Here is a 12,990-nt window from a genome sequence, read left to right as displayed (position 1 = left end):
CAAATCCTATGGCATCTCAGGACTCCTCCACAACTGGATTACTGCATTCCTGTCATACAGGCAACAAATTGTCAAAATTGGTAGCGTCATCTCCACCCCCATCCCTGTCATAAGTGGTGTTCCCCAGGGAAGCGTACTAGGTCCTACTCTCTTCATTCTCTACATCAATGACCTCTGTGACCATATCGAAAGCAACTGTGTTCTTTTTGCCGACGATGTGAAACTTTTCAACTCCACTGACAACACACTCACTCTCCAAAAAGACCTGGACTTTGTCTCAGACTGGTCTAACACCTGGCAACTTCAAATATCAACCAACAAATGCTCTACCCTCCACATCGGCAAAAAGAATCCAAACCGCATATACAAACTGAATAAACAATCTCTCACTGCAAACCCACACTCAGTAAAAGACCTTGGAATACTAATATCGAATGACCTAAGTGCTAAAGCCCACTGCAACAATATCGTCAAAAAAGCTTCTAGAGTTGTTAACCTGATCCTACGCAGCTTCTGCTCAGGCAATCTCACACTACTCACAAGAGCCTACAAAACTTTTGCCAGACCCATCCTAGACTACTGCTCATCTGTCTGGAACCCATACCACATCTCAGACATCAACACCCTTGAAAATGTCCAAAGATATTTCACCAGAAGAGCCCTTCACTCCTCCACTCGAAACAGAATATCCTACGAAAATAGACTAACAATCCTGGGCCTAGAAAGCCTAGAACTACGGCGCCTAAAACATGATTTGAGTATTGCCCACAAGATCATATACTGCAACATCCTACTGGTCAATGACTACTTCAGCTTCCACCGCAACAACACAAGAGCACGCAACAGATTCAAACTTAATATTAACCGCTCCAAACTTGACTGTAAAAAATATGATTTCAACAATCGAGTTATCGAAGTGTGGAATTTATTACCGGACTCAATTGTGTCAACCCCTAACTCCCAACATTTCTCCCTTAGACTCTCCACGATTGACCTCTCCAGGTTCCTAAGAGGCCAGTAAGGGGCGTACAGAAGTGCACTGGTGTGCCTTTCGTCCCCTGTCCAATTGTCTTTCCTTTCTCTCACTTATCATATATTTTCTTTCTTTCATATATCCTCTCCTCTAAGTTCACTTTACCCTTATATATATCACTACATGTCTATTTTTCTTCCTATGTATTTGTGTATTGGATAAATAAATAAATAAATAAATAAATAAATAAAATTTGTTCCCCTCATAACCCCTGAACAAGGGGAGCCCAGCTGACAAGGGAAAAGGCAGCCTCTTGAAAAATCCTTTGTTGCATGGGGTGGGGGAGGTCCCTTCTCAGCAAGAATTACATCACCCAAAGCGACTGCTGTGGCATACCAGTCTTTGAATGGTCCAGCTGTCTCCCACCTGCAGTTCACACGCCTCTCTCAACTTTGGATCAAGGGCACTTTTGAAAATATGGACCAAACAGTTCTCTGGCCACCCTTTCAGGCTATAGGCAAGCATTTGAAATTCTTCCATAAAATTCTTCACAGGCTTTCCTGCCTGTTTCAATTGGAAAATTTTAGTCTCAGCTTTTAAATGTCTTTTTGGCATTCCTGATTCCTTCCTGTGTTTGTTACTATGGCATCTGGAGAAAGGAATGTGTGGTGGCATTTATTTATTTATTTATTATTTAGATTTGTATGCCGCCCCTCTCCGCAGACTCAGGGCGGCTCACAACAAGTGAAAAAACAATCTACAACAAATATCTCTCTCTCTCACTCCCAAACTGTGTCAGGCCCACCTTGGACTACACATTGACTTTGGGCCTGACATAAACATTTTAAAATCGGAATTAAGGATCTTTTCTTTTTTGGATTAATGGTGCTGCCATATATTGGAAGAACGTTTGTTGTTGGGAGAATTATTTGTTTACTCAATTAACATCTGTTGTTTGGCCTTGGGGAAAAAAAGAAAGAACCTAACTGGAGGACAGACATTCTTTGAAAAGGTGATAAAAGTAGAAGCTTTGATTGTGGTAAACTCTGTGTTGTACTTGAACTTTGAACGAACTGTTGAAGAAAAAAAATCTCATGAAATTGGTGAATTTTCTTTTTTCTAAACAGCTGGAAATATAAAAATTATTTCTGCAGACATGGAGAAATCAGAGATTCAGGAGATCAGAGAAATCTTTAATGATACGAGGAATTATGAATGAATTTAGAGAATCAATAAGAAGCTACAGGAATTACTAGAGAAACAAAGGAAGCAAATGGCCCCAAGGAGAAAAGTGGAGCAGAGGATTCTGCAGGACAATTAGGAGGATATGGAAAACAAGATACTGGCAAGATGGAGAACGGACAGATTAAAGGACATGTTATTAAATTGGATGACTCTGTTACTTTAACAAATGACGTTGCAGAAACCATTAAGAATTGTTTGGTGAATGATCAGGCTGTTGATTGTATGTTTTACTACGAATATATTCAATCTAGCAGAAAGGAAAAATTGAAAGGATGTGATTGGGAACCGGGGATTGATCAGACTCAAAAAGAATGCAATATTGAAAGTGACTGGCTGGAAAAATATAAAAAGCTGATATTTGCAAAAATTGAAGGTGTTAAGAGGAGAAATAGAAAGAATAAAATAGAAAAGGAGAGTAAAAGCGGATACAAAAAAATAAAAAAGAAAGGGGTCCAGTTAAAACTTTTGCTCAGAGGCAGGAACTCATGGAGCTCAGGAGAGGAGAAAGGTGTGGTGGAGATAAGCACAGTGGGGGAGGACAAAAACGGGAGGCAGAGACTCACGGAGTTCAAGAGAGGAGAAAGTTGTGGGGGAAATGAGCAGAGTGGGGAGATAAAAATGGGAGGCAGGGACTCACGGAGTTCAAGAGAGGAGAAAGGTGTGGGAAATTAGCACAGTGCGGTGGACAGAAACAGGAGGCAAAGACTCATGGACTTCAAGAGAGGCTCTTTTCGCCTTGCTTCATTGGGACTGCCACCTCTTGCCACCTCTCGCTGTCCCTGCCCCCACTCTGTTCGCCTCAGCTTCGTCTGCCCGCCGCTTTTTTTTAAAAAAAATCCTTAATGTTTTGGATTTTCCTAATGGGCTTGCACGCATTATTCGCTTTTACATTGATTCCTATGGGAAACATTGTTTCATCTTAGAAACATTTCTTCTTATGAACCTCGTTACGGAACAAATTAAGTTCGTAAGACGAGGTACCACTGTACTGACTTGGATTTTTTTGCTTGATGTTTTAATATTTTTAAAATGAGTAATTGCTGGTAAAGGTTTAAATGTATTTTTAAAAAGGTTCTTAACATGTGTATCTTTCCTTCTTCTATAGAATAATAGTGAAAGATAGACATTAAAAGTATAAAAGTGAAATCATGACACATTTCTTCGTGGCTTGCTTGAGGCAGGCAATACTATTTCACGATATCCATGGTGGATTTTAATTTTGGGATTTGTTTTAAAAAGTCTGCTTTTAACTGCTTATTTATTGTATGATTCTCAATACTTTATTGCTTTGAGCAATAAAAATACATGTGCACACACACACACACATCTTCATTATACAAATGTAAGTAACTCTATTTTTTTTCCTTTCTCTTTTTGATAAAAACTGAATCTGGCTTGTGTTTCCAAATTACTGGAATTCCTTGCTTCCTGTGACTTTTGGCTGTATTTTGCTTACTTATGGGCATGTAAAATGATGGAAATACGTTGTTTACAAAGTAGCCGTAAGTATTCTTGTCTTTTCTAAAGATAGATTTTCTTTTAAAAGAATATTGCATTTTTAAATTGTGCTTAAATAGCATAGCTGTCTTTAAGAAAATGGAGGAAAAAATGTATGTATCTAAATATGTAGAAGATAGCAGATTATTGAAAAAAATTATAGGTTTATAATTTTACCAGTGAGAAATGATGATACAGTACTTACCAAACAGAACTCTTCAGGAAGATGTTGCAGGCTGTTCTGTTTCAGATGATAGCTTATATGCCAGTGATGGCAAACCTTTTTCGCATGCCATAAAGGGGTGGATAGGGGGGTGCTAGCATGAGAGACATGCTCACACCCCTCCCCTCGTGCATACGCAACGCTCCCATGCAGCTGCGCACAGCCATTCTGAAGCCTGGTGGGTGAAAAAAACCGCCCAATGCACAAACCATTCCCGGGACCGTTGTGAGCTGGGAAGCGTCAGGCGAGAACCGATGGAGCTGTGCTGGCTTCCAAGATGGTGGGGGCTGTGGGGGGGAGGGAGAAAGTGCCTCTGCTTAAAGAGACAGTGGATGGGTGTTCTAGGCAGCACCTTCTTCCTTCTCCTCCTGTCAAGAAGGAAGAGAAAGGAAGAAGATTGGACTGCTTCTCGAAGCTGGCAGCTCCGCAGCCAGCCGCTTCGCTTCTTCTTTCTTCTTCTCTTTCCCTCTCCCCCATGGCCCCCACCATCCCAGAGGCTGGCACAGCTCCATAGGTTCCTGCCCTGACACTTCTCAGCCCACAAATGTCCCGGAGCTAAGCCGAGAAGGCACAGAAAAGTGGCTTCTTGCCTGCAGGCAAGCAGGAAAGTGTTTTAAAGCAGGGGGACTAAGTGAGAGATGACTACATGAACCCCCCACGGGACTGGGACGCTTCTCTTGGCTGCTGTGGCAGCGTTTTAAACGTGCTGCTGCCTGCCCGGAGGCAGGGAGCCGCTCTTTCTGTGTTTTCCTGGCTCAGCTCCAGGACTTTTGTTGGCTAGAAAGCATCAGGGCGAGAATCTGGAGCTGCACCGGCCTCCGAGATGGTGGGGGCCGTGGAGGGGGGAGGAGAAAGTGCCCCTGTCTTAAGAGCCAGTGGATAGTTGTGCCAGACAGGCTCCCAGCACCGGCCAGAGCGCCTTCATCCTTCTGCTGTCTCCTGCTTTTTCTCTTTCCCTCCCTTCCACAGCCCCCACCATCCCAGAGGCCGGCGCAGCTTCATAGGTTCCCGCCCTGACGCTTCCAAGCGCACAAAGGTCCCAGAGCTGAACCAGGAAGGCTCAGAAAAAGTGGCTCCCTGCCTTCAGGCAGGCAGGAACGTGTTTTAAACGAAGGGGTGTGTGTGCAAGTGAAGGAGATAAGAGCCAAAGATTGTTTTGCCTCCGGGGCTTCAGGGAAGCTTCCCTGAAGCGTCTGGAGGGAGAGCTTTTCCCAAGAGCTGAAAATCAGGTGGCCAGCGCACGCATGCGCGCTGGAGCTGAGATAGGGCAACACCTCATGTGCCCTCTGATATGGTTCCACGTGCCATAGGTTCGCCCATCACGGTTATATGCTATCTGAATTTAGGGTTTTTATTATTGCATTTGAGATCAGATAGTATTCACTTATCAAGAACACAATACACCATAATATTGAATATCAGAATATTTTTAAATAACAAAAAGCGATTGAAAGTTTAGCAAAAGTTTAGGTATTGCAGTTAGAATATGAGGTGTAAAAAGCATAGCCATTGTCATAGTTAGAAAATATGGTACTTAAAAATCATATAAACAAGCCAATTATACTAAAACATAAGTAACCTAACCACTTATTTTTATCCTAGCAACAGAAGAATCTTGAAGGATATGTGGGCTTTGCAAATCTCCCAAATCAAGTTTATAGAAAGTCTGTCAAGAGAGGATTTGAATTCACACTTATGGTAGTGGGTAAGTTACAGTTTTGTAATTCCTTCATTTATTAATTTTTTTAGTTTAAAATTAAAAAAATTGTTTATAAATCTGCCCACCCCTCACTGATGTTCATTTTATTTTCTAAACCAATGCTTCATGGTCATTACAGTGATGTAAATCATAAATAATAAAATTAATATGACATGACATATGCAGTCTGTATTTCAAGTACCGTATATACTTGAGTATAAGACGAGTTTTTCAGCCTAAAAATGTGCTGAAAAATCTGACCTCAGCTTATACTCGACTCACTGATGGTGCTCGGGCGCTGCGATGGCCCGAGCAACGGCAGGCACTCCCACACAGTATTTTCCAAAGCTGCACAGTCCAGAAGCGAAAGGAAAGGTGATGGCAACATGAGGCTTTTACTTGTACAGCTGTTTCTGCTGTTGCCGGCAACACCTCTCAGCTGCCTGAACCTATCATCGCTCCTCCTCTACGGAGAAAGGAGGCACTGGGAGAAGGGGCGGGAGGGTTGAAGAGACTTTTGGAAGGAAGGAAAAGTGGATGAAAATGCGATCTTTCTCCAAGGGGAGCAGCTTCAGGTAACCATGGCTTTCTCTCCTGCTCAGAAATAGAAGTCCCTTCCAGCTAGGCAGCAACATATTTTACAAGTAAAATAAGTTACCGATTTAAATTTGATTTATTTCTAGTAACAGAAGAGGTAATTTTTAATAAAATGTTACTTTATGTGGGGATAACTCTGTGTAATTAAACTTTTTCTTCTAACTATACTTATCATCATACCCAAGAGGATTGTTAATACTGCCTTGTTAAAACAATGCAAAGGTTAGGATAATATAATAGTATGAATTTTGGCATTAATAATTTGTTCTACAGAATTAATATGAATATATTTACTTTTTTTGAGAGTATGATTTCTTCTTATGCAAGATGCATAGAATAGAATAGAATAGAATTTTATTGGCCAAGTGTGATTGGACACACAAGGAATTTGTCTTGATGCATATGCTCTCAAGGTACATTTAAAAAAAAGATACATTTGTCAAGAATCATGTGGTACAACTCTTAATGATTATTATAGGGGTCAAATAAGCAATGAAGAAACAATCAATATTAATAAAAATCTTAGGATACAAGCAACAAGTTACAGTCATACAGTCCTAAGAAGGGAGGAAAAGTATGATAGGAATTATGAGAAAAGCTAGTAGGAATAGAAGTGCAGATTTAATAAAAAGTCTGACAGTGTTGAGGGAATTATTTGTTTAGTAGAGTGATGGTGTTCAGGGAAAAACTGTTCTTGTGTCTAGTTGTCTTGGTGTGCAGGGCTCTGTAGCGACGTTTTGAGGGTAGGAGTTGAAACAGTTTGTGTCCAGGATGCGAGGGGTCATTAAATATTTTCCCCGCCCTCTTTTTGACTTGTGCAGTATACAGGTGCTCAATGAAAGGCAGGTTGGCAGCAATTGTTTTTTCTGCAGTTCTGATTATCCTCTGAAGTCGGTGTCGGTCCTGTTGAGTTGCAGCACCAAACCAGACAGTTATAGAGGTGCAGATGACAGACTCAGTGATTCCACTGTACAACTGTACCAGCAGCTCCTTGGGCAGTTTGAGTTTCCTGAGCTGGCACAGAAAGAAATTCTTTGTTGTGCTTTTTTTATGATGTTTTTGATGTTAGGTGACCATTTTAGGTCTTGAGATATGATAGAATCTAGAAATTTGAAGGTCTCTACTGTTGATACTGTGTTGTCTAGTATTGTGAGAGGTGGAAGGGTGGAAGGGTTTCTCCTAAAGTCTACCACCATTTCTATGGTTTTGAGTGTGTTCAGTTCTAGATTGTTCTGGTCACACCACAAGAATAGTTGTTCAACTTCCCATCTCTATGCGGATTCATCATTGTAGAAGAAAGATTTTACAATTAATGATTGAGTAACCCCAAATTGTTATTTACTGATCTATTGAGATAGTAATGATTTTAACTTATGAAATATGTTTTAAATGGAAAATCTGAATATTTAACATATAGATATTTGATTTAAACAATTGCTTTGAAATAATATATGACATCCCAATTATTAAGAAAATTATAATGATATTGTAATGAAGATGAAGACTAGAGGGGAGAATATTCTAAATTTAGTTTTTATGAATGGGAACCAACTTAAGGTGGGAGAAAATTTAGGTTGCAGTGATCATCTATGTTTGTGGTTTGATGTAAAAACTGAGTGTAAGCAATCCTATACTACAACCAAAATATTGGATTTCATAAAAACAAATTTCAATAAAACGGGGGAATATTTAAATAATGAGTTAAAGGACAGGGATAAAACGGCAGGAGCAAGCGCCCAGTGGACTGTACTAAAAAAGGCCATCTTAAAAGCCATTGGACTGTATGTAAGGCAAATAACTAAAGGTGGTGTGGGATGTTAGCAAGTCTTTCCCTTGATTGTCCCCCAGACTTTAGTCTCCCCTCTGTAGTTAAGTTTTTCAGAGCGGTTTATTTGGCGCGAAGGCCCTCAGCGCCCAGTAATTGCAGGCCCTTTCGGATCGCCCACGCGCTTCCCGTCTGGCGCCAGTAAGTCCGCCGCTTGGCCCTGGAGTAAGCTTTGAGTCCCTCAGGCCTTTTCTCCCTGGCTAGGCCTCCAAACCAGCGTGCCTTGGTTTACTTTTTGAATTAAGGTTAGTGAGGCCTGCCCCTCTGCACTCTCTGGCACGAACTCTGGTACCGTCCAGATTGACTTTGAGTTCGCAGACGCTCCTAGGCCTAGGAGTAGGGCCCCCTTCCTCTTGGGAACGCTGCCCTTATAGCTTGTCCCATCAGATTTTTGGCTCAAGTCTTGTCCCTGCAATTTGTTCAGGCCATGACTTCGTTTCCCAAGAGATGCACAACTAAAGGTCCCAGAGAGGTTAGGCCTACTGGCGATGAAATTGATAGTATCCCCCAGGCCTCTTCCTCCTCTTCCTCGGGAGCCCATACAATGGCTAGACCCACCAGGGGTGAGAAGAGAACGGACCTAGCCCTGCAGAGAATCCATGAGAAATCTGCCAAACGTTTAAAAGTGCAGGCCCAAGTGCACATTAGTCCTGACCCTCCAGAGGCTTCTAACCTGCCTCCCTCTGGGGTCCCTGTGCTCTCTCTGGATGAGCCAAACCTAAACAGACCCCAACCTAACTTATGGGGCTTAGGTCCAGAGGAGCCAGACATTATGGAAGATCCCTCCCAGCCAGAACCATCCCAGGCCTCCAGGGAATCTCCAGCTTTACCTGCTAATATCTAATTTGCCTCCAGAGTTTCAGTCTATTTTTTCTGTACTGTCTAAAGCCATTGATGCCAAGCTCTCGGCTATCAATGTGCCTTCTCACTCTCGTCCCCTCCCACGCGCCCCCCGGCCCGATTCAGATTCTTCCCAGGATGAGAATGAGGACATGGACGTAGAGGATGATGATGACCCGTTTCAGCGCCTGTCGGAAGATGAGGAATCTCAAATTAAGATTCCAGCCCCAGCTGCCATTTTTCCATTTCAACTCTTCAAATCTCTTCTTTTCAAGGCAAGAATTTCTACAGGCCTAGCCGGGCAAGAAAAACAGTCTACTCCTTCCACAGATCCTCCTGAGGAGAATTTACCATACTTCATGGAGGAGCAGGAAGACCAAGAGGTAATTCCAATGCCCAAATTGTTTAAAAATACTTTGCTTAAGCAGTGGGACCATCCAGCCTCTGGCTTTAACCCTACAACCAAAGACAAGAAGTTATATAAGCTTTCCCCTTCTTATGAAGATCTTCTTGTCTGTCCTAAACCTGATGAACCTGTTAAGACTCTACATTCTGCGGCGGCTATGTCAGGTGAAGCAGAGGAGGTTCTACGGCCCAAAGACAAACACCTAGAGCAGATGCTCAAGAGATGTTTCTTCGCAGATACGTGGGCTATCAAGAGTGCTGCAGCACTCTTTCTTTTCTAGAGCTATGCTTTTATGGCTTCAACAGCTCCAGCAGCACATTCCCCCTGATAATCTACGGGACCAACAGGACTTCAACAAGGTTTTGGCAGCGGCCCAATATGTAGCGGATGCTACCCTGCAATCATCAAGATTTGCAGCCAGATCAGTAGTGGCATCAACAATGGCCAGGAGGCTCCTATGGCTGCGCTCTTGGCAGGTGGGATTGAGGCAAAAGTGGCAGCTGGCCATGGGTCCCTTGAAACGCAACCTCCTATTTGGAGACCTCCTGGACCCTCTTCTCACAGAGACCGCTGACAAAAAGAAGGTTTTGGGGCCCACCACCAAGAAGGCCACCAAATCTCAATCTTTTTGACGCCCAAATCGTCAACAGGATCAAGGGTTCACCTTTCAAAGAAATCCAGGTCAGTATTCCTCTCATTTTCACTCCCAAGCAGGCAGAAACCCCAGGGGTAGAGGATCCCGCTACCAAAAAGGGTCCTCCTCGACCAGAGCTTCCAGAAAGCACAGATGGTGAGCTTCATTCCATTCCCATGAGGGGGGGGGGGGGCGCCTGGCTTGGTTCTCCACCAGATGGTGTCATTCCTGTAAGGACCCCTGGGTTATTGACACTGTGGAATGGGGTCTCCGTTTAGAGTTTATTTCCATTCCCCCTAAACGTTTTATTTCATGCCCATCCCCCAGGTCTTCCTCATCTCATATTCGAATGGAGGAAGCTATTCTTCATTTGTTATCTATCAAGGCTATCCAACCTGTTCCCTCTTCAAAGAGAGGTCTGGGCTTCTACTCCATCCTCTTTATGGTCCCTAAGACATCTGGAGGATGGAGAGCCATCTTGGACCTTAAAAATCTGAACCAGTTTATTAAGTATAGGAAGTTCAAGACGCATTCCTTGTCATCCATCCTGGGGACTTCATGGTCTCCTTGAATCTCACAGAAGCCTATCTTCATATTCCCATTGCCAAAGGCCACAGGAAATTTTTTCTTTTTGCCTTCCAGTACCAGTACAGGGCAATGCCCTTCGGGCTCTCCTCGGCTCCTAGAGTCTTTACTAAGCTCCTAGAACCCCTGGCGGCTCATATTCGAGCCACGCCCATCCACATTTTATGCTATTTGGATGATATATTAATTCACGGGGCCTCTAAAGAGGGCACCTGTTCAGACCTCAGCATTACCATGTCTATCCTACAGGATCATGGTCTCTCCATTAATTTCAAAAAAAGTCAGCTCCATCCGTCTACATTACTTCTATTCTACACCTGGGGGCCATCATTAACTCAAATCTCTCCCAGGTCTTTCTACTGAGAGAAAAGTCAGCATTAAGGAGCTTATTTCCCAGATACGATCTCAGAGAAGGACTTCCATCGTTACCCTGTCTTCTCTACTGGGAAAGATAGTATCCTGCATTGGCATTATCCCCTAGGCCCGTCTTCACGCCAGGGATCTCCAATGGCTTCTATTACCGTTCTTGAGATCGGGGAACAGCAACTCGACACGCCTCATCACCATTCCATCCACGGTTTTAAGATCCCTTACGTGGTGGACCTCCCCCCCTCTGGACAAGGGATCCCCCTTCAGATGTCCAGACCAATTCACCATCACCACGGATGCCAGCTTATCGGGCTGGGGAGCCCATGCTCAGGGCCTAATAGCCCAAGGCATGTGGTCAGCGGAGGAGGCTTCCAGATCCATCAATTGGCTGGAATTGAGAGCAGTGTCTCTAGCCCTCAAACAATTCAAACCGCACATCATCAATCAACATGTTCTGATCCTTACAGACAATATAGCCACAAGGAGTCATATTTGCAGACAAGGGGGCACCCCAGGTCCAGAACCTCCGGCTCTGTTTCAGCAAATACGCCTCAGGTTCGGTCACCCATTGCTAGACCTATTTGCGACCGAGGCCAATGCTCAATTCCCTCGATTATTCTCCAGGTTTCCATCCCCGGGAGCCGAGGCAACCAACGCACTCAGAATCCCTTGGCCTCGAGGGCTGCTTTACACCTTCCCTCCAATTCCAATTCTCCCAGATGTGATCCACAAGATCATCTTTGAGAAGGCCCAGGTGATTCTGATAGCCCCTCACTGGCCACGCCGGCCCTGGTTCGCGGACCTTCAACGTCTGTCCGTCCAGGACCCCTGGCGACTCCCCATTTTGGAGGATATGTTGCAACAGGGCGCCTCTCTCCATCCAGATCCTGAATGGTTCCACCTAACCGCTTGGCTATTATCCAGTGCGATTTAGACCTGCGAGGATACGACCCGGACATTGTAGAAATAATCCTAAAAGCCAGAAGCGTGTCCACCAACAGGATTTACGACCATACCTGGTCCAAATTCCACCAATGGTGCTCACAAGAGGATCTATCTCCCGTGTCTTCCCATCCACAGGATAGTTGCTTTCCTCATGAAAGGGTTCCAACAAGGCCTTTCATCCAGCACCATCCATCATCACCTGGCAGCCATATCTTCAGTCTTAGCAGGACCTCGCAGACAACCACTCCGCTCCTTCCCGGAAATTCAAGAATTTCTTAGAGGTATTTCGAACCTCAGACTCCCTTACTCAGGCACCATACAAACCCCTAAGATCAGCATCCTATCTATCTTACAAGGTAGCATTCCTGGTGGGGATAACATCTGCCCAACGCATCTCAGAATTGGCAGCCCTTTCAATCCGGCAGGATCTATGCCAGTTCCATCCGGACAAAGTAGTCCTGCGTTTGGACCCCACCTTTCTACTCAAGGTCAGTTTCATATTCCATAGATCCCAGGATATTATTTTGCCTTCCTTTTGTTTCAACCAGAACCATCATCTTGCGGTCAGATGGCACATCCTGGATCTCACCAGAGCGCTGAGAATCTACATCCAATGGACAAGCCCTATTTGTGGCCTACCCTCCCAGGTCCATGGGATCTAAGGTATCCTCAACAGTAATAGGACATTGGATCAGAGGGACTATCTCAAAAGCTTATGAATTAGCTTCCCTCTCCATACCAGGAGTATCACAGCACACTCCACAAGAAGTGCAGCCACATCTGCCGCATGGGCAACTCAAGCTCCATTGGAAGAAGTCTGCAAAGCAGCCACTTGGGCCTCTCCAAACTCTTTCATAAGGCATTACAAAATTGACTCTTATGCTTCAGCGGATGCTGCCTTTGGCAGAAGAGTCCACCAATCCGTTATCTCTCACGATAGCGAACTAATCCCTCCCTAGGGACTCATCTATTGGGTATGTCCCACGTGACTGCTGGACCCGCTCTTTCAGTATGGAGAATAGACATTGATTGCTTACATGAACGCCTCTTCTCGTACGATGAGTGGGTACAGCAGTCACTTCCCTCCCTTTATGTTTTTCAAACCTATGGTTATTCCTTTAACCTGTTTTCTTCTTATCGTGAGAGTTGAAC

At 44.0% G+C, this 12,990-nt stretch overlaps 1 protein-coding gene across 3 annotated transcripts in view; it reads left to right on the top strand.

The window, feature by feature from the left end:
- Nucleotides 1-12,990, top strand: part of SEPTIN7 (septin 7) — a 157,287-nt gene that overhangs the window by 13,218 nt on the left and 131,079 nt on the right. For 2 of the 3 annotated variants that reach the window (XM_070726308.1, XM_070726306.1), the window contains exons 2-3: nt 5,205-5,248; nt 5,541-5,643. In XM_070726308.1, coding sequence (XP_070582409.1) covers nt 5,634-5,643 — 10 coding nt within the window. In that variant the 5' untranslated portion in view covers nt 5,205-5,248; nt 5,541-5,633. The remainder of the gene's footprint in view (nt 1-5,204; nt 5,249-5,540; nt 5,644-12,990) is intronic. The other variant, XM_070726307.1, reaches the window with a different exon arrangement.

The sequence above is a fragment of the Erythrolamprus reginae genome, chromosome Z (assembly GCF_031021105.1).
Source record: "Erythrolamprus reginae isolate rEryReg1 chromosome Z, rEryReg1.hap1, whole genome shotgun sequence".
Classification (NCBI taxonomy): domain Eukaryota; kingdom Metazoa; phylum Chordata; class Lepidosauria; order Squamata; family Dipsadidae; genus Erythrolamprus; species Erythrolamprus reginae.
Note: the sequence above shows the minus strand (reverse complement) of the source record. Positions and strands in the feature narration are given on the sequence as shown.